The following is a 22,200-nucleotide window of genomic DNA, read 5'->3' on the forward strand; positions in this document are numbered from 1 at the left end:
AAGCAGGCGGCGCAGAATCTCCAGAGCACCCAAGGTGTAGCGGGGGGATCAAAGCTGGAAGCAGGGCCACCGAGGCCTGCGCGTGCCAGAGGTATATAAGATCGGCTGTCGCGGACACCCACTTTTTTTACGCGAACACCCCCTGGCACGCATCGGCCTTCGCGCCCCCAACCCACGGACCAGTCCGGGTTCTAGCTTTGATGTCCCCGTTGCCGCTTTGGTGTCCTGGCGCGCCGCCAATAATGCGAAATAATGACACGTTGTTAAGGTTAGTAAAAAAATGGCTGTGGGTTAGCTAAGGTTAAGCCCAGGATGCGAAGCATACTAGCCTTTATTTTAGTTGTTGAACCACTGTTTAACCTGGTGAACTGCTGTTGCTTGGCTATATTTGGTTCGGCTAGACGAAGAAACAACTCATGCAGGCGAGCGCACGAGCTGAGACCTATGTAGCTACGCGGCCGCAAGTGAGCGCACGAGTTGAGCCTCCGCTTTTGCAGCTGTTATGACGTCATATGGTAGCTACGCGGCCGCGCGCGGCGCAGCAAGGAAGAGCGGGGTTGTGCGGCCAGTATGCTTCGCATAAAAAACACGATTGAATAAGTATAATTACGTCCAGCCGCCAACTTGTGAAGTTCAGCACTACCGCGCGGCCCAGGCTCTACTACGGTCGCTACGCTCGCACAGAAATATCTGTGATGTTATTTACAAGGCACATCGCCGTAAGGCGCGGGAAAGCTATGATCCGCAACGACTGACTTACCACGAGTGCCGCAGGTGCGAGACAGTCTGTCCGACACAGCGGTCTCCAAATCGGGCGTCAGTGCCCGCTGCTTCACCTATTTTACAGCGCCGGCAGCCAGCGTCCGAGCCTAAACAAATTCGACCCCACTACGCAATGCCGGCACGCCTAGGGACCTACAACACGGGCTAGGAAACCTCCGAAGTGCCTAGGTAGAGTCATTTTCAAGCATAGAGTTTCTCACTATATGTATTCAAGCTACGAAAGCCCCCAGATTCTCCCTTGCGCGCCTGCGCACGAACGGCTGGCGATCCTCCAAATGAACGTCTCGTCGCAGCCCGGTTCGCGGCGTGGTTCCTTGGGAAATGTAAACAAGAGAGGAGAACTGGCCCGACATGATGGTGGAGCAACGCCAACTTCCGGCTTCACGCCAGAGCCCTCCATGCCCTGCTCAGTTTTTTCCTTCCTCCATGCCTCTCTCCTATCTTTTTCCATAGAAACTCTGTCTTTTTCCATAGAGTTTCTCACTATAAGAGAAACGTCTAGAGAACTGTGTTTTTTCCTTTCTCCATGTTCGCAACCACTGCTCCTCACGCATCCGCAGAAAAAGCGGTGAAATCCAATTTCGATGTGCTAGTGCAACATTAAAAAAAAAAACTCAGCATACAGCCTTAATTCATTGATAAACAATAAGTATTTCAGATTACAGCCGGCATAACTCGTGTAAGTGGTACGTACATTCATGCATAATGCATCACGTCCTCGCTTCGTTTGTGTTCGTGTCTCGTCACCGTTACATTACATTGTCGTCTTGTCGTTCTGGCGGCGGAAAGTGGAAGCTTTAGGTGGCCTTCGCCTCGGGGCCTGTCGGGGCGCTCGTGTGCATGGCTGTGTCCCTGTGTGGTCAGCGCAGACTCCGACGGTAGGAAACTTTTTCGACACGGCCGCTGGCCAGGCGTCGACGCCGTCCGTGCGTGCGGAATGAGCGTTTTCGCGGCTTTTGAGCCTCGTGCGCGCTTTTCGATCACTCCCGCGTTGCTGGCTACGCTCTCGCATCCCGCACATGGCACAGCTGTGACTGCGGCGGCCGTGGTGTGCGTGCCCCTAAGTTTTGTTCTTCACTTCTTTCTTGTTTTTGTTTCGCACTGATGCACTGGGTGCCTTGCGCAAGAAAGGAGCGCCTTGTTGCTGTTTGCGGTGGGACGAAAGTGCTGCATGTGATGAGGCGCGGCCCGGGCGCTCGCGAGACAGACAGCGCTGCGAAGTTTTTGTTTTCGCATCGGCCAAACCCCTAGTGCGTGTATGTGTGCGTGCACGCGAAGCCTTTGTGGACCCGTTGAGTGAAGGGGTTTGCAGAGGAGACGTTATTCCCACACCATTCAACACCGGCGGTCGCGAACGGTGGGGAATGGGGCTGATGGCTTTCTGGTCGAAGCTCGCCGTCGAAGACTCTCCCCGATTGACTCAGTGAGCTCGACACAGTTGAAAGAAGGACCCCGTTTTATTGGAGCATGGGCCGAGGCGACGCCCGTTCGGACTCGGACGAATCCGTGCAGTGGGAAGAATTTTTCGGTAAGTATGTGCTTTATGATCAACGTCATTGAACTTAGCACCGTTTCGGCTGCGAAAGTATGCACCTTTCAGTAGAACACGCAAAAGCTTGGTCCCCAAAAGCACTCACGGCCGCACAGAAAGGTTGAGGAGAGCGAAGCCCGACAGCGCCTTGAATTTTGTACGCGAGTGAGTCGTAGGCGCTTTCATTTTTCCTCAAAAAGGTCCTTGCGAGCGCTTCACACGAGGCGCTCCTTGCTGGCGCCGGGTGGCTTCTGGAAGCGAGTAAGAGCACTCGCGGCCTTGACATCTGCGTTCTCGAAACCTTTCGTCGCCCCCCAAAGAGAAAAAAAAGGAAAGCGAGTGATACGGGAGAGCGGAACTACGATATTGGATCGGCTCATCCGAGACAACAGAACTGTGCGATTCCGTCAGCTGTCGACAGTTTAGTCGATCTTATAATCGTTTCGGAATGTTGCCTTAGGATGAAGCAATAGACTTATCACTTAGTACGTCCGGACCAGCAAAGCAGTAGTCGCCAGTATATGTCATTGTCCCGTTGTAAGCATTTGCGTATATCTCGGCACATGTTACTATGCAGTATGAAAGTTGTGGCAGATTTGCTCTCGTGTACTTCGGTTAACGTAGAAGTCACTTGTACTAGGTGATGTACTGTACAGAAATAAATAAATGTTGAGTACAACTACACTTCCAGACAGTACAATTTTGTGAGCACTACTTTTGTCTGCACTCTAACTCTGCTCAAGTTCAGTAACGGTGTACACTGCTGTTTACACAACCTAGCCTCTGAGAGATGCAGAAAGTAGTTAAACGAATTCCTCGAGAAGGTGTAGCGCTATGTTAGTTAAAGTTTGGGCCTGTAAGCCTGGACTTTCTTCAACAAATGAGTGTCCAAGTTTGGGTTTAAGTTTGTAACGCTGTGAGAAGCTTGAATTTTCCAGGTTTCTTTATTTGTACGAAACAACCAGTGAGTATATAACGCCTAGTAAGGCCTTGTTCCATTTGTGGGCCTCTTATGATCTTCGTATAGTTAGTGTTATCTCCAGAACAACCGAACCCGTTGTGAACAACAGGCAGTGTGATTGCACAGTGTCCTGCTCTGGATAGAGAACCACTGCGAGGTCTCTTTCAGCCCAATATCTCTCTTGTCTGCAGTATTTTGTAGCTTCACAATATTTGCATACAAGCTGTATTAAAGTGTAAATACGGGCACGCACACTTGAAGATAAAAGTGGCCCACAGCGAAAAGTGAGTCAACAAATAGGGAAAGACGACAAAGTTAACCTAAATAGATAGTGGATGAGAGGAAAAGAGATAATCGCCCTGGCAAAGGATGGTAATGGCTGTTACTGGCTTGTCTTCATTGAGCAAGAACAGAAAGAAATCTAAAAAAAAGGTACTGAAAGGCTTGTTGACGTTAATGTGGTCAAGTCCACTCATTATGAGGTGTCTGTAGGCCGAATGACAATTCTGATGAAAAACTGCAAACCAAGATATTTAAACTGGGAGATTATAACATTTTTGCAAATGTGCCACTGTATTCCTCAGAAAATAGAGTTCAATGAGGTTCAGCTGGTAAAGCCTGTCATACATACAATGCTGAATGCTTAGAACACTGATTGTGCATACTTTTCCTTGTCATTGTGCATTGTTACTCAGTAAGTCTTTTACACAGGGAACAGAGTTGACTGCTTAATTGGTTAATTTGTTTTGCATGCTGCTAGGGTTTGCTTATGTGGTTTTTCCAAAGAAATGGTCTCAAATGCTTGCTGTAAAAATTTCATATTGTTTCACATAACATTTGCGGAAGTACTCTGATAAAAAGTATTCTTCTCACAGCCCAATAGGTGCAGAAAAAAAAAAAGGTTTTGTTTTTTATATTAGTCCTGAAACTGCACAACAATCGGGATACCTTTCTGTGGCTCAAAGAGCAAGGAAGAAAAAGGGTTTGAAAAATTGTTCTTCACTTGCCATCATTGTGCCTGAACCAGGTGTCTCCACCAAGGGACAAATAATGATTCCAACGATCTTGTTTCGCACATAAAGCAGATGAGAAGTACACTTCCCACTGGGCATTAAAGGGTTAAATGTGCGAATTTGCACCAATGCCCCGAAAACATAATTTTAGGGTGTGTCTGGTACAGTGCTGTGGCAATAACTTGTCGTTCAGGCAATGTCACATATTTAGAAACCTTTGTTTACCACATTTCTTTCTGGAACTCAACATGCGTAACATTCATTGGCAGTAGCGAGCTTTCAAAAGGTGTGGTTCATGCACTGGTTGTTGTAAATAGCAACCAGCACAAGATTGTCTAAATACTTTATTCTCACAGACCCGTGTACAAGAATGCGGGGATAAAGAAAGGATAGACAACTCTTCATCTGTATCCGTCTTTTTTTTTGTCCCTGTATTTTTATGCACTGGTCTGCAAGAATTGAGTATGAACATGCCCAAACTTTCACCTTGCGAAGAGAAGATATTGATTTTTCAATGGCAGAGGGTGCTCCTTGTATCACACACATCTGTTCCATAATCCATCTCTGAATCAACTAGCCCATCTCAACTGTTACAGAGTTTTCTGATTCACATAGCGCTTGCTGTTGGTGGGTGATGCAGCTTTATCTCCTTTTCCTCTCTGTGGCAGGCCCATCGCTTGATATTAGCGGCTCCCTCCTTGCTATGTACGACAGCCTGGCATCTGAGCTGCACTCTGATGGGTCCTCCTGTCCACCGCCGACTCGCCCACCGCCCGCAGCTCGTCGGCCTCTCAGTTCTAGCTCAGACTGTTCTTCATCCTCTTCCTCATCGTCATCACTCTTGCCTCCTGGTGCGTGCTTAAAATGAAATCAGTTCTGTCAATTGAATTATATGTGTACAGCATACTGATGACTGTTATGGCTCTCAAGTTGTGATGATGAACAAATGGACTGGGAAAGCACTATTTACAGTTGAACCTTGTTATAACAAAGTCACTTCTGACACAACAATACCTTTGTTATTTGCAGTATTTAATGTAGGTAGCTTGCATGCGACATTACGGACACTGCTTCTCACTGTGCTAGTACCCAAAGCATGGTGACCATGATGACGTCGGTGCCCTATATCAGCACACATACACCATTTCGCTTTTTAACAGTAGCCATTTTTCATCGTATTATTACTGTTATAAATCTATAGCCTTATGCAAGATGTGTCTGTTGTGCTGTCACGTTTTCGTGTTTATGCAGCTTCTCGACATGCTAGTACCCAAAGGTAACGGCCACAATGTTGCCATTGTAAACCATGTGAGCACATACGCTGATGTCAGTGACAAATAAATTGCGATTGGGTCTAATCGCAGTTCTAATGGGCTCGTCAGCAGCTTGCTGTGCCAATACATGGCACATTAACAATGATACATTTTAAATATTAATATTCAATTAAGTGGTTGGTGGGAACACAGAGGATCGGAACATTCGTTTGCAAGCCAGTTAAGTGAGGCCATTGGCCAAATGTGCACAGTTGTTTAGAATGTTCTGTTTCAAGTTGTTCTTGCTGAGTATTTGACATTTATGCTACCAGAATACAGGCATTGAGCTGCAGAGCAAATAAATATTCGCTTCGCTATAACCCATGTCTCAAATCAAGCATTTTTGGTTTCGTTATAACAGTAAAACACTCAGTGAATTAAGACATTGGCAACCAAATGTTAGATTTGCCAGAATTCAATAGCTTGTTATCTCTGCACTTATTATGCTCTCCAGGTTTGGCTGCAGTAGTACAGTCACCCGCCCTTATAAAGAAGTGCTTGGGACCTCCTAAATCCTTCGTTATACAGGTCACTTCATTGTAAAAATTTCATTGCGTAGCTATCAGAATATAGTAGGCTTAGCATGTTTAACGAGTGAAATACTTTGCACACTTCGTCTGACAGAATGTTCCACCCACTGCAGTCAACATTGTTGAACCGAGCTTCCCAGTATGATCTATAGCGAAGCAAAATAAAGCTGCAGATTGTGGAATGCGCTATCACTTCCCTCGCTGTCAAAAATTCTTAGTTTGCAGGATTTTCTCACTGTTGCCTTCGTTGACATTTGTGTGCTTTCTGCGTTAGATGGCTTTAAAGACATTGTCGGTCGTCAGTTATTACGTCATGACGTCATCATCAGCTGCAGCATATTTCTCAGCTGTACGATATACGAGTAGATGCGTTACACATTATGAGTTGAGCGACTTCTAGAGCAGTGCTGCAAGGACCACTTTGGATATTGGCACCCTAGTGAAAAGCATCGCTAGCGCTGCCATTAGCGCTAGTGCACATCGTACCTTGGTGACGTTTGCGGATGGCCGTGGAGGCATTGCGACATGGCATTCATTGTAAGGCAACTAACCAGTCATCAGGGATGCCTAAATTCCTTCATTGTACACGCAAATTCATTGTAGAGGTGTTAACAAAACTGATAAAATATAAGAATTTGGCCAGGACATAATCAATCTTTTGTTATACAGGTCGTATTGCTGTAGAGGTGTTGGACTGTAGTAGCTGTAATAGATCTCATGGGGCAAAAATAAACCAAGGATATAAAGATGCACACAGTGTTTTGTGTGTCTTTATGTCCTAGTTTTTTTGCACCATTGCATCTATCATAACTGTGCAGCCAAAGCAACAATAGCATTATGGTACTAGAAGATTGATCAGTTGCAGCAATTTTTTTTAGTACTCTTTCTGCCCAGTTCTTATTTCTTCTTACCTGTTGCACCTTGACAGCTATGCATCAACTAGCCAAACAGTGTACATTGCTGGCATTGTACAGGACGACATCCTGGTTTCAAAGACTGATGCCTCTATGTGCCGAGCTTCATCGCAGTTGTAGCAGTTGATTCAGAAAGCTCAGTAAAGTGGAAAGTTGGGCTAGTTGGTGAGCAATCATCATACCTTGCTGGTGAAGCAGCGCACTGACATGGACACAATGAAGACACACAGGAAAAGACGAAAAACGCTTTCTTTCTGGCTTGAAGAACGCTGTTGTTTCTTGATTTCCGCAAGATTTTTCGCCACCTTGGCAGATAAAACGAATTTTTTAGTGCACTTCTAAGTAGTTTACAGTGATGATATTTGGGTATCAGATAGAAAAATGGTTATAGAAACTGAAAATGTGATTTTCAATAAATCGATTTTTTGGCAATTTTTTGCGACACGAAAGCCACGTCCCCTTAAGTTGCAGGAGTGCAGGATGCAATTGCTTATACTGCCACAACCATTGTGTTCTTTCTCTAGGCTTCATTCTGTGTTCAGGATATTACAAATATGCCCAAATATGTTTTATAGAGACACATCTGACAGTTTGAACATGATGTGAACGCCTATTGCTCCAACCCTCGCCATCTGCCATCTTTTATTCTGACAGCAATTATACACCCTCCAGCTGCTGCATGGTGTACTGGCCATGTGCAACCTCTTTTGGCTAGTGAGAGAATGTTGGACTGTTGGACACTACACGCTATGCTGTAGCATGGGCACATGAATGCAGGATCATGAAATAAAATAAATATGAACTGTATCAGCATGGTCCCACGCTTGCGGTTGCCAAAGAACGAGTGCCCGGGATTTATTGAGCAGGTATCTTATGCAGTAAAATGGGGCAACGCCCCTCAGATGGTCATGCGACGATATACAGAGAAGTGGGACTACGCCCCCTTAGCTTAGCATAGCACACATGTAGCACACATTGCACGCATAGCACATGTGTCAGACACGATACGATACGTGAACCAACTAGCCCTCGTCAAGATGTTACCAAAAGAAAGGGCTTTTTGCAGCAAATGAGGCACTAGCCACAACACATATGATTGTAATTTGTATAACTGAAGGGAGTGGACCAGCTGCCTAGTGCACCATGTCTGTACATCACAGCACCCACAAACACCTGATAGCATAGCTTTAGCCAGCAGAGCTGACCAGGAAATGTCATCCGCATCTAAGCAGAAGTTAGCAGGAAATTCTTGCTTGGCTCTGACAATAGTCTTCCCAATGTATCTGCCAAATTTCGCTTTTTCTTTTTCTTGAGATGGACAACCTTTTGGTGTACTGTGTAAAATTTGTATTTTGCAGACAAAAGCACCTGAGAAATGAATCGGCATGTCATGATATTGTCACATTGTAGTGACGGTGAAGAAGCAGAGAAGGGCCGAACTGCGAGTCGTGAAACTAACTCTTTACTCGGCAGCATTGTGCCCGCCAAAACAAACAATACTCAAAGTACAACAATAGCTGCGAGCACAGTCAGTTGTCAAAATCTGATGTGTGAGTTAAGTGCATCAGCTATTTATGCACGATTCATAGTACATTCCGATGTAATCACTGGTGCTTGCATACGTTCCAGAATGTACGCCACTATTCCTGTTGCGTGCACAATCTGTTTAGACAAGATGCTTCCTCTATGAAATCTGTGGTAACATTCAAGAAAGTTACTGTACATGAAGGCGTATCTCGCGCCAAGTGGTAACTTTATAACAGTTGGTAGCTGGTGAAAAATAGTCTCCGGAAAAAGATAAACCATTTAATGATGCCAGTATTTCCTAGACCTGTTATTAAAAGGGCCCCGAAGCACTTTTTGAACATAGTAATAAAACTTTGCCTATTTGTAGAAGAGGCTCCTCTGAATAAGTGAGCCAAATATTATTGCATTGCGTGCAGCAGGGAACTTGCAAGCTTGTGTCGAAAACAGTGAAATATTCCTTGCTTTCGTCTTCACAATGTCGTCATTGCAAGGGGCGAAGCCCACCAACAGCTATTGGCAGATTTTGTGAATGCGAGAACCTTCTCAGTAATACTGCTATGTTGTTATTGTTAATTTTAAACTGAGTGAATGAAGAATATGTATGTCTGCAATCTCAAAAACACAGCAAAAGCATTTCTTCTTTGTACTGCTGGTCTACGCACAACAGTTGCACATAGCTGCATGACCTCCGGTACAGAAGCGGTGTGCTGCATAGCATACATGCTATGACAAGCCCTCTTGCCAGTGAGACAGACGCTCAACCTTTGGGCAGAGCCTTGCCCCCTTGCCTGTCTAGCTTCCAGCATTTTAGTGGAGACGAAGGAGAAAAAGCCGCTCATTGGTGCAACAACTGGGTCTAATTATGCTTACACTCGAAGGATTTGAAAACTTTTTGGCATGGGGGATTCGCAAGATGACATTCTTTGATAGTCAGGCCATTGTATTTGCTTGTATTTGTCTTTCTTTCCCTAACCCTTCATTATTTTTTACGATGCATCATGCAGCAAATGAGGCCATTCTATAATTAGTTAGAAAAGTGTTTTAGGGCTTCTTTTTTAATGGTTCTGTACCTTCCAGGACTGGGTGGTGTAAAGAAGTCTTACCTGGCAAGCGTCGAGAGCCTGGAAGATGATGTTCCTGCAGCACTTCGTGGGAACCGAGCACTCTGTCGGACTGCGTTCGCCGACAGCAGTGCTGTGGCCATGCACAGAAGCCTGCTTAGCCATCCCCATGGTGTGTTGCACTGTGGTAGTAGCTACCGTTGTGTGATGCAAGCACATTGAGAGACAAACCATTCACTATGATCTTCACATAGTACAAGCATCGTTCTTAGCAAAGTGAGCTGTTGGGCGACTCACTCATAAAGAAAAGCATGAGAGGAAATTAATCTAAGGAAGATCATAACAATCAGTGCTTGTTTATATCTATAGTTCTTTATTCTGGAAGGCACTTCAGTACACAGTTTAACCTCGATATAATGAAGGAAATTTAAAGCTTTCTCACAGACATCAGCATGTAGTAGTGAATATACAGGGTGTTTAAGTCACCAAAATATTTAAAAATTGCCTGTTGCAAATGTCACAATTCTAGTCCATGAGCTGGTCTGGTGGACATTACCTGCACAGAAAAATGAAATGCATAATTGTCTAATTAGCAAAGATTCACTAACTAATTTTCTGATTAATTATCTTATGGCACATATTGCAATTGACAAATTCTAGCTGGGGAGTTCGCAAGGCGTATCCACTTGGAATGAATTCTCAGAATAACACCAGTTCCGAGCTATTAATTTCCGAACTTTGCAGAGAAATGCATTGTTGTTCCAGTTGTGTGCTTCAATGCATAAAGTGACGTTTTGGTAAGAAAGTTGGTGGAACTGCAGTGCATATTTGCTGGCACATGTCTCGTAAATGGTGTCACCTGCATAATTATTTTCAAGTGGTTATGCCTTGTAGTCTCACCCACTGGAATTTGTAACTTGCAATATGTGCCGTAAGGTTATCAGTGAAAAACTGAATTAGTGAATCTTTTTTAATTAGTTGATTATGCATTTCAACTTATTGTGCAAGTTTTGTCCACCTCTTTGAGTAGACCAACTCATGGACTAGAGTTGTGCTCTCTGCCCCACAGGCAATTTGAGAAAATTTATCGAAAGTGTTCGCTGCAACACCCGGCAGGCTTACAACGAACATCAGATATAAGAAGGTATAATTTTAGGTATTTTCGGGTTGAAGCGATATTGTTATAATGAGGCTTGGCTATGTACACTACACTAGGACACAGACAGGCACAGTTACATTGGTCAAATGACACACATGGTTGTTCAGAGGCTTAACATAAACACACAAACGCTGTGTTGATACTTGCCTCTGTGACCATATGTCAGACTGTAAATTACTACAAACTTTTGTTTTTATTCTTTTATATTTTAGCAACATAAGGACGTCTCTGTACAGTCACTGTTGATAGGACCGCTTTATATATTTTGGCACCCTTGTAGATATGGAAATTTCTAGTAGAAAGGTAAAATTCTGTGGATATAAAATGATGCAAGTGCTTGTCTTGATGTGTGGTTGGCGCATCGCAGGAGGCAATGTAGGCTGTGGCCCTGACCAGCCAAGCTACTTGGATCGCGTTCTACTAGAAGTTGTGGACACCGAGAGGACATATGTGCGTGACATTGAAGCCATTGTAGAGGTCAGTGCAGCCTTGTAGAAACACGTCTTCGTGTTCACACTACTTCTGCATGTTTTAACAGGAGTCACAATATTCTCAGAGGCTTAACATTGGTCTTCAGAATCCTGTTTTTTCAGTGTTAGTGTGACACAATGTCAGGCCAACTGGATTTTTCAAGTTATTCATATTGATTTTTGCAAAGGTGATTATACAAGTGACCTTTCTTTGTGTAGTGATTTTGATATTTGGCTTTTTTATGAGCACTTTATCAAACATTTTTCTGGCATTAGATGCATGGGACGACCTTGAATTGCACCTATACCGCAGGAAATCTTTACTGCTCTACCGCCACAATGGCTAACGGTGGCCCGTGAAATGCGAAATGACACCCACAGGAAATGCTTCACCAAACAGAGCACTTGACACGATCTTAGGGGAGACTGGTTTGTCACTGGTTCCCGGTGATGTGTATTTTAACTGTTGGCCACAGGGCAGCACTTGCTTGTAGTACAGAGAGTTCAAGCGAGGTCGTTTCATTTCAGGGCTATCTGACACCATTGTCACAGCTGACTGACAGCAAGATAAAGCCAGAAGAGCTGAAGAGTCTCTTTGGCAACATCGAGAGCATCTATGCATTCAACAGGTCAGCCAACCATAACTGTTGCAGATGTCCTTTATGGTCGTAAACAAAAGTGCTATGACACCAACCAGCATGTGGTATCAGAAAGGCTGGTCACCCTCCTTACGTCAATCGCACCAATCAATCTATAATCTGAGGTTCTGTAACTTGATTTGGGTTATTTAATATTTATTTTGATATTGCCAAGGCACTTCTTTGCTATTTTTTCTTGTTGTCAGGCAGTCTAAAAGGACAATAGAAAGAAAAATTTATTCTAAGTGTTCTAGTAAATTTTCTTTCTACAGTATCAAAAAAAGCCAGTCCTATTGGGAGAAGTTTGGTAAGCCATAAAAGGCTGTCGATGACATTGGCATGGAGGTTCCTACACTAGCTTGCTGCGATATGGATTTTGATAGTGTCTGCTTGGAGCAAGTTAATGTTTTATTGGTATATATGGACTACATTGGCATTCTAAAGCAGCTAAAGATGGAAGTTAGAGAGCTTTCGCTCGGCCACAATGGCCCAAATACCAAAAAAATACTTTGAAATTTGTGACACCACTGATTTGCCGACTGTGGGGTTTTGTAGCGAAAAAAAAAAAAGAAAGAATGGGATTTTGGTCTTCATTTGCTTATCTAATAATCAACCTATTACCACGAAATCAACATTAATACAGTTTTGAAAGGATACTAGACTGGTTTAGTGTATCTCCTTAGGTGTCCCTTAAATAGTAATTAATTGTTGACATCATAATGTGAAACCACAGCTTCAGAATGGTTGTTTCAAAGGCACCCCACACCTTTGCCATTTGTAAGGCAAATTACTTGATGAGAGGTTGCAGTGACATTTGCAGACTGCTCCAAGTCCCAGCCTGAGCGACAAGTCTCATTCATGGCATGGGTAACTATGCCGTTGGTCTCCATCTCTTCACTGTCTTCATGCTATACATCACTTTGTGGTCCTCATGGCAAGTATGTATATGGCGCAAACAGACAAGGACATAGGCGAGAGTAGACGCAGGGCTGTCTCATGCGCCTCGCCTCAGGCATTGCTTGTTCGCACTCTGTGTACGTGCAGTGCTTTCCACTGCATTGTCTGTCCATGGAGATTTAGTGAGGTCACACAATATTTAGTTATTACTAGTATTGTCATTTTGCACTGACAAAAGTGAATCGACAACCTCACAGATCTCATGCTGGCAAAAGTTCTTGGAAGCATTTTTGGGGAATAAAGTCTTCGAGAGTTGAGTGTCACTGTTCACCACCAGGGAGCACTTGGCATGTGTTACAGTTTGCTACCAATAATTCGGACTCTGCAGAGGCTGTTCAAAAGTCTGAATGATCGGGAGTCTTAAATATTGGATTTGGCATAAATTAAGGGACTTTATTTCACTAACGGACAAATGAAAGTATGGTCAGTGTACATATCAAATCTCCATCCTTTGTCAAACAGTGGTTGACTGCTTTCATAGCCAAATGACCATGAGTTTCTTCGCAACAGTCATTATTCACTTAATTACTCCCCTCCTGGCACAGACATGATAGTTTGAGTAGGCACCATTTGAAGCTACTTCTGAGCGACAAAAATTTGTCGTAGCAGTAACATATGTCACTCAGAACCGTGGTACTATTTCACATGCAAAAGAACAAACTGTGGACATGTGGAATGCAAATGACAAACTGCAAATGTAGCCGTTGCTAGCCTTTACAACTTACCAATGGCTTAGCTTGGCCTATTCCGTGGTTTTGGCATGGTTGATGACTACTGGATTGACTAGGCTTTGTTACTTTTTAAGGTGGTGCCTGTGATGTATCAAAACAAGAAAATTACTCTTTCAGCTTGACTTGGTGGCGAAGCGGTCATGCAGGCGGAGTCCCAATTGTTGAATGGCATGCTGAAATACATCCAAAATTTTTGTAATCTATGAGACAATTCGTGGCACTGCAAAGCTATTCAAATAATCGAGCATGTCCAAATTACCAATGAAATGCAAAAAGGCTCATATACTTATGGTTAGGTGCAAGTTAAAAAACGCCATGTGGTGAAAATTAATTTGGAGTCCTTCACTACAGAGGCCTCATAATCAGATTGTGATTTTGGCCTGTAAAATCGGTCGATTGAAATAAATGCTATAGAAATTCTGAGAATTGTTTACTAATGCATAAGCATTCTTTGGCTCCTGTTACTTTGCTTGTGCTTACTGACTCTTCCTAGCTTATGCATGTCTACCCATTGCTTTTTTGGTGCCAAAAAATGCTGACACGTCATTAGATAGTGCTGAGTATTTCTGTAGCATTTTTGTTGCTTATCACGCCTGTCCTACTTAGGCGATATAACGTTCCGAACACAATTACGTTCCATACGATCGCATGATTACAATCTTCTTTTATTGCTGCGTGCTGTACATTTCTTTTTGTGTGTGTGTGTGTGAATCGAACTACCTGCATTTCACCTCCGTCATCTTCTTTCTTTCTCTTCTGTGCTGATTCGAGTACACAGTATTTCCTTCTTATTTATTTTGTTTTATTTCGTTTTCATGTTAAGACATGAGCAGGGTGTTGTCGCATTTTTTCTCTTTCTTTTAAGGCTACCAATCATCTACTATTGCACAATAGTCACATCTACCAATCAGCTATTCTACGATTTTTTTTATACTCTGAAATCCCTAAGTGGGCTTCCTTCCACGCAGACCAGTAATGCGAGAAAGTAAGCTTTCAAGGGGGCATAACGAGAACAGCTTTTTTTCCTCTCTTGTTATTATTTTTTTTCATTTTCCATTCCTTTCTTATTGATTCTAAATTAATCCTCTTTATTTATACTATTATAATGATTGAATGTCTTCACTTTGCTATGCATTTATTTGGCAGATAAAGAAAGGTGTTACACTTTTCGTGTTACTTATGGATTTTGCTGGAGTACTTGCCAAAGAATGCTTATGCATTAAAAGTTTCTTTTTGAATTTTCACTGTTGAATTATGCAGGTGGCAACTGTACTAGGCCAGCAGGTAAAACATTTGAGAATTTCTCTTCTATTTCCTGCAGTGGATTCCTGGAGCAGCTCGAAAAGTGTGGCTTTGACCCGGTGTCCATCGCTCGGTGCTTTGTGGCCAACAGCAGTGGCTTTTCTGTGTACACAGAGTTTTGCACAAGTTATCCAACGTAAGCACCGCATCAGTATTTGCTTGAGGGTAGCGTGAATCATGTCATAGATACAAGGTCAAGTATAAAAAGGTTTCACCACGTAAAATGTCTAGTGTAGATATAAACCAGCCTGTGTGCAAAATTTTACATCTGAAATACAAGTGGATGCATCACAATATACTCGCAAAACCCAAAAGCTTCAAAACAAAGCTTTCTTTAGATACTCTTACCTGCCAACTTAAATACTCGTACCTCCTGATCTTCGACATATCATTAAAGCTTGTGCCTCTCTCCCATACCTGTGAATTCGTCCACGGTGCTTCTGGATTCCGACCAATTCTTTCGATTGTAAGGACACAGCCATAAACCTCCCCCAAAACTGCCCCAGCCCTAGCACGATAAAAAAAGATGTGTCGTGCTGCGTGGCCGCATGGTAATTGCCTTTGTGCACTAGGTACCTAGCCAAAGTGAAATTTACATTTAGGCCATTTGTGTGTAGGTAGTGTAGGCTTAACTAAGTTTGGTTGAGTTCAAGAGATGCGTTAAAGAGTGTGCATTGGGCAAAGGCCTAATATGCATTGCAAAATGGTCAGTTCCTTTAAATCAACTTCGTCGCTCTGCAACAGTCTTTCTTATACAGTGAAGCACATTAAGAATGGAAACGGGCCATTGTCATGGAACATAGTGCATGTCGTCTCCCATCATGTACCAGTGCCGACACGTCTTATAACTTCTGGCAGCCGATAAAAGCTGTTTCTGATGTTCTTGTAGCAATTTGAGCCATTTTTTCACCCAGTTTGTGCACCTTTTTAATGACACTGCAAGGGAGCTTGCATTAAGAGCTGTTGACATTGCTTTAACGTACCCCCCCCCCCCCCCCCCCAAAAAAAATTGCTTTTTTTTACGCCTTCTACTCCAACCGAGTGGTCCAAGTTGTCTAATAGCTTTAGCCACTAGGTATGGCCTCTTGGTCGTGATGCTGTCGTGTTCGTTGCATCGTCGTTAATGCAGCTTTGTGATCCTACGCTCATCGTGCCATTGTTGTCATGCATACGTTGTCACACCACCATAGTGATGCTGTCATCATTCAATCGATGTCATTCCAGCTTCGTGATCTGCCTCGTCATATGCTTGTCATCAAGCCTTCTATTCTGACCCAGTGGCCCTAGTTGTCTAACTTTGGCTACTATGTATGTGTTCGGGGCGGTGATGTAGTTAGTCATTCCAGCTTAGTCATCTGATTCTCGTCATGCTTCAGTCGGCACGCCATCATCATCACACGGTCGTCGTCATCCTCACGTTGTTTTGTCATTGTAGTCATACAGTAAAACCTCATTAATTCGGCTTTCACGGGACTGAAAGAAGTGTTCGATTTAACCGAATGTCGAATTATTTAGGGTATCAAGGAAATGATAAAGAAATGCTTACTATGTCAACACGCTTTTATATACTGAATTAATGGGCCACTCATGTTTCTATTTTGCACAAAGGCAGTGTGGAAGCTGCATTTCTCATCAACTCGTGGCTGATTAGCGCTCGCAGTGGTGAAGGCCTCGCGACTTCCGTCACATTACGGCCTCGGTGCATGTCTTCATCTGAGACAGGCATTTTACTACTGCGTGCACATCAGTGAGCTGGCTGCTATCCATCACGATGTAGCTGGTGCTCTTTATCCTCGAAACCTTGTCAAAACTAAGCTACTCCTTGCTGCAACCGCTGCAAACGAAGCTACGGCCGCTCTTGACGTGACCTTGTAGTGCTGAAGGTGCATGGCCGACGCACGCATTAAGTCAAAGCGAAGCTACCGTTTGTTTCAATTGCGGACAAAACCGCGGCCGCTGTCGACACGATTGTGGATGGTGACTATGCTGTCATAAAGGCACGTGGCCGAAGTATGCACCGAGTCAAAGCAAAACTACTGTTTGCTGCAGCTGCCGCAGACAAAACTGTGACCGCCATTGACGTGATCACGTGTGGCAGCTACGCAGTCATGAAGACATGTAGCCAACATGGTGCTGTGTGTGGCAGTGAACACAAGAAAAAAGGCTTTAAAGGTACAAATAGGCACGAAGTGTTCTGGCGTTGCTCTCATTCATGTGCGATTTCCACTGATGACCATGGCGATGTGGACTAGCGATGCGCTAAAGCCATTTCTGGTCTTTTGCGTCAAACATTTGCAGTGCTCCATTGCTCGCCAAGCTCCGAGAGTACTCTGAATTAGCTGATGTGCGGCCAAACAGGTCCTAATTAATGAGAGTTCCATTTCATTAGACACTGCATACTCGGGTCAGGACCAAAGGACGAGTCCGAATTATTCGATTTTCCTAACGAGGGTTGAATTAACGAGATTTTACTGTATCGTTGTTGTCATACCGCCTTCGTCATTCCGTCAATGTCAATCGTTCTTCCATCATTGTTTTGTAGCCATACTGTTACCATTTGATTTTGATTATATCATGCCATCATCGTCACTTCAGCATTGTCATCCGTCTCTTGTCGTGCTGTCATTGTTACGCCATCGTCACCATACAGGTTTTGTGATACAGTCATAGTCACACCATTGTAACCATACACTCATCGCATCGTCCTCATGCCGTTGTAATGCTATCGTCGTCATACAGTCATTGCCATGTATTCGTTGTCATATTGTTGTCAGGATGCCATTGCAATCGTTCCATAGACATCATTGTATCTTTAAGGGGGGATATGGGGATCAAAGCTAACTTTTTATTTATCATCCGATTTTGATTAAATTTTGCACAGATGTTAATAATATCACATAAACGAAACTGTGAAAATATGGTGAAAATATGGCTGCAATATCTGAAGTACTTTTTTGTTTACAAAATTGTTCTGCTTTCATTTTTGCAAAATGCCTGCACACCTGTATATTGGTGCTAGGAGTTCAAACAAACATTGATAGCACTCCTATATGTATCCTCCACACAGTGACATTCCTGTAATTCTTTTAGCCTAACAGAATTTTTTTGTATTTTCATTCTTTTGCAGCTACTTCAGTTGCATGAAAATCTAGACTGTGAAAACAAAAGATAACAAATTATTGAAGCAACTATTTTGAAAACAAAACATGTCACTGTGTGCAGTGGTGCACAATGAGTGTCACAAAACAAACGGTGTAAAAATATTCATAACGGTCGCCGAGATATTGGCTTTGCAAGTTGACCTTGGTGGTAGAAAAAAGTTTTGAGAAAAAGGTGTTTGAAGTTTTGGGCCATGTTTATTCGACTAGAAACCACCGGCCTTGTAGGTACAGGTGTCACGTTGATCTCTTGGCTTCTTGGATCTTTTATGCTTGCTTTAATGTGCTTTTTGTGCCCTCTTCTTGCGCAAGGCATCTTTCTTAGCTGCTCGACTCGCTTGAGTCCGTCACCACCGAGCATGCTCCTCCAGCCGTATACCCTATCTTCCGTTCGGTTGCCGGCACAGAACGAAGTGACGCGCGGACAGTAGCGGCGGTCATATTCAGCACCTCCGACAAGATTACTTGTGACTAAAGATGCGACTGTATGGTGCGACCGTTGCTGATGCACGGTTCGTCTTCACGGCCGGCAGACGCACATGCTTGGACCGCACTTTCGTCGTTCATCTCGGTGACGGCGGTGGCACAATCGGGGTACGTCGCGGAGCATTTACAGGGCGTTGCAGGCCCGGAAGTATCGGAAAAGGCGGTTATTAGTTCGGTATCATCACCACTGGAACTCAAGGCTGCAACAGCCTGCGAATTACCCGGCAATGCGTCGACAGTCTAAGCTTGCGCGCGGACGCAACTCTGCTAGGACTACTCATCCATAGGATGTTCGGCGGCTTGCGCTTGCGGCTGCCGAAGCGGCGCTTGGTCGCGTATTTCGTCGTCCACGTCCGCCAAGTCATGCTCGAAACCACAAAATCAAATAAAAAATTCAAATCCGATTAAAGTGATGAAGCGGCGGCGTACCTCGAATATCCAACACGTAAACAAAGGGGCAGCAGCCAGCGCGCGAAGAAACGGGAGAAGCAGACGCCGCAGCAGCTCGCTTCCAGACCCGGCCAATGGGGTGGCTCATAGAACGCACGTGACGGAGCAAGCCAATCGGCGGCCGCGACAAGCAGCTCCGCGACCTTCAGACTTTTTGCTTTTTTATGCTTGCTCTTCTCTCTATCAGGAAATGAAAGAGAGGAGTCAAAAGGCGAAGAGGCGCGCTTTTCAACGGTACCAGCATGGCCGTGCCGCGTACTGCCGTTCCGGAGCTAGGGACGATCGAAAACCGCGACTTTTCCACTGATTTTCTCGAAATTTTCGCTGTATTGCCTTATGTATATATTTATTTATGGTACTTTGCAGTCGTTTTCAGCGGAAATACTTGGAAAACTTATAGAAAAGGGGTCAAAGATTCGAAATCTGCAACTTTCTAAAAAGTGATTTTTGGGTCGTTTTTCCGAAGTTGATCCCCGCGTCCCCCCTTAACATCGGACTCTCGTCATGCTGTCACTGTCATGCCATTGTCATCATGAAGTCGTTTCACCATCGTCATCACTTCAGTACTGTCATCCCATTGTCGTCACGCCGTCGTTGTTATAACCCCTTTGTTGATCCATTGACATCATTCCTTGTTCGTCATTCTATCATTATCATGCTATCATTATTCAATCGTGATTATGCTGCCGCTGTCATGCCGTGTTGTCACTGCATCGTCGTCACACAGGTGCTATCATGCATCCCTTATCATATCATCATCGTCATACCATCGTCATAACTTAAGAATCAACATCTACCGTAAAAACCCACATATGATATGAACCCACATATAGTACAAGGTGAAATTTTTGGGACGCGAAATGGAAAAGAAAGTTTTATCCGCGTATAATAAGAGTTAGGAAAACTCCAAGAAAACATGTATATAAATTGCACTCTGCACTTCAATCACTGTCTTCCTCAGCTGCACTTTCTTCAGTCGGACTCTCTTTAATCGGACATATTTTCCCAGAGGTACTCATCCTCTGTGCCATCGAGCACGTTCGACATGCAGCACTTCTTGAATTCGCAACGTACAAGGTCCTCTGGTATGCTGGCCCATGCGTCCACAATCCACTTGTATAGCGTGGCTGGTGAAGCCTGTTTCAGCTGCCCTGTCGGCGTCACTGCAGGCTCACCTGAGCGCATCCAATTTGTGTAACACCACTTGATTGCATCTTTGGCTTGTTCATGCAAACATCTAAAGGCTGCAGCTGAGACGTCATCCCACCTGGGATAACGACGAGTTCAGTGCCGGATTCGCACAACAGCTTCTTCACTGAGTCACCCAAATGGCAACGAAAAGCATCCAGTATGAGGATGGATGGGAACGACAACAATGCGCCAGGCCACCTACGCAAGACGGACTTTATCCAGTTGAGCACAAGATTCTCGTTCATACAGCCTTTCTCACGGCATCTCATGACCACATTTTTTGGCAGCTCCTCACCTTTAGGCACTGTCTTGCGCATGAAGACGACATAGGGTGGGAGCTTGCGTCCATCTGCCGTGCACGATAACACGCCAGGGACCGGACATAAACTTGTTTAGAGCCCTTTTCATGCACGGTGAGGGGCGATGACATGTTCAGATAAACCAGCGTTTGGTTAGCATTGCCGATTTGCCTTAGCTGGAAGTGCTTGGACTGTGCAGCGAAATAATATGACGCTGGAAAGCCACAGGCAGTTCTTCTAATTATATGGGCAGCTTTTGCGAAATTGAAGTTTGGCGGAGTAAGGAAAATCCAGCACGGCACATGTAGCGATAAATCTAGTGCTTGCTCGCTTTGAAGGCGGAGCTCGGTAGGCCGTTTTCTCTTGCAAGCTCCTTAGCTTTTGCCTACATAAGCTCCACGCTCACAGCTAGATGCATGGCTCGCACACGAACTCCGGCAAGTGCGAGTTCGATTTCCGGGAATGCCCCACTCTTCAGGCCGCGAAAGCTTCTTCGCATTCTGCTGCACGCGAAAAGGGCTTTCATCTGTCGACGTCGTTGATGCCAAACTGCCTTCCGGCCGGACTGTTGCTGATGTCCTGTGCGGCTAAAATAACCTTGCACTTGAAAGCAGCCGAGTATGGTTTTCGTGGTCCGGATATACAGTGAAATCTCGTTAAACCGTAGTCGGCTGGAGCTCGGAAAAAGTACGTACTAAACGGTAGTACTGTTTAACTGAGATAGCATGAGATCACCCACTTACCTGTCGAAAACGGAACTCAGAGAGAGTGCAATGAAAGGGGAAAAAACATTCAGTATTTATTCACTTCACGCAACATAAGTGTTATTTTCGTTTGATGCCGTGGCGACCAAGCATGACGACAGCAGCCTCAAACTTACTGAAGCTGCGTGCCAGCTTCTGAGCCAGCCCGCTCCACTCGGCAAACACTCGCACGGCAGATTCCTCGTTGGCGTTACATATTCTCCGTGCACGCACGCAGTAGTGCTGCATAAGTCCCGGGGCGCCTTCTTCATTGCCGGGTGCCGGAGTTCGGAAAACGGAGTTCGGAAACATAGGGGTCAGGCATGTGCATTCTGATTGGTCAATCTTGAATTATCCAGCACCTGCCAGTTTTAGGATTGAAATAACGAAAGTGAGCTCCCATAGAAATGCATGGGCACCGGCAGAGACCTTCGGTTGGAATCGAATTAACTGGAGTCAAATCAGCAGAATTCTACGCTACACATTAATCCACGTGGTAGAGAGATGAGCCCACCAGAGATGTCTGGCGCTATGCAGCGAACATCGGGCATCTGCATCGGGAAACAACGTCCGCACAAATGCCTCGAAAGCTTCGCGTTCCCACAGTTCCGATGCAGGCTACGGATTTGTGCCATTTCTAAGTTTTTGATTCTGAAAGAAGATTCTGATAGAAGCAGTGCCACTCACTCAAAGATTAAGAACCAGCCCCCCTAACTGGGTGCACAGGCATCGAGTCGCAACGCGAAATCGGCATGTGCATGCAGTTCTTACATTTGTGCCGTTTCCATTGACCACCAGGTCCGAATGTCCTCTTCTAAAGTGCACTTTAAGGGCTGGTAATTATAGGTATGCCAATGCTCAAATATCACTGAATGGAATAGTGAGCATTTGAATAATTCGATTTGTAAATTGAATATCTACCATTTGATTTCTCTAATATTCAATTTATTCAGTGTAGAGACCCATGCAGTGACGTGTACGTG

At 44.4% G+C, this 22,200-nt stretch overlaps 2 protein-coding genes across 4 annotated transcripts in view; one reads left to right on the forward strand and one right to left on the reverse strand.

Annotated features, from left to right (window-relative positions):
• LOC139047378 (uncharacterized) overlaps positions 1 to 875 on the reverse strand; it is a 64,032-nt gene extending 63,157 nt beyond the window's left edge. Inside the window, exon 1 of the mRNA XM_070521204.1 lies at positions 761 to 875. The gene's annotated coding sequence lies outside the window, so the exon portion shown is untranslated. The remainder of the gene's footprint in view (positions 1 to 760) is intronic.
• Positions 1 to 22,200, forward strand: part of GEFmeso (Guanine nucleotide exchange factor in mesoderm) — a 380,310-nt gene that overhangs the window by 198,386 nt on the left and 159,724 nt on the right. For 2 of the 3 annotated variants that reach the window (XM_070521522.1, XM_070521521.1), the window contains 5 exons: positions 4,957 to 5,139; positions 9,650 to 9,805; positions 11,160 to 11,269; positions 11,791 to 11,891; positions 14,910 to 15,026. In XM_070521522.1, coding sequence (XP_070377623.1) covers positions 4,957 to 5,139; positions 9,650 to 9,805; positions 11,160 to 11,269; positions 11,791 to 11,891; positions 14,910 to 15,026 — 667 coding nt within the window. Of the gene's footprint in view, positions 1 to 1,575; positions 2,312 to 4,956; positions 5,140 to 9,649; positions 9,806 to 11,159; positions 11,270 to 11,790; positions 11,892 to 14,909; positions 15,027 to 22,200 lie in introns of those variants that run through there. The other variant, XM_070521520.1, reaches the window with a different exon arrangement.

The sequence above is a fragment of the Dermacentor albipictus genome, chromosome 7 (genome assembly GCF_038994185.2).
Source record: "Dermacentor albipictus isolate Rhodes 1998 colony chromosome 7, USDA_Dalb.pri_finalv2, whole genome shotgun sequence".
NCBI lineage: Eukaryota > Metazoa > Arthropoda > Arachnida > Ixodida > Ixodidae > Dermacentor > Dermacentor albipictus.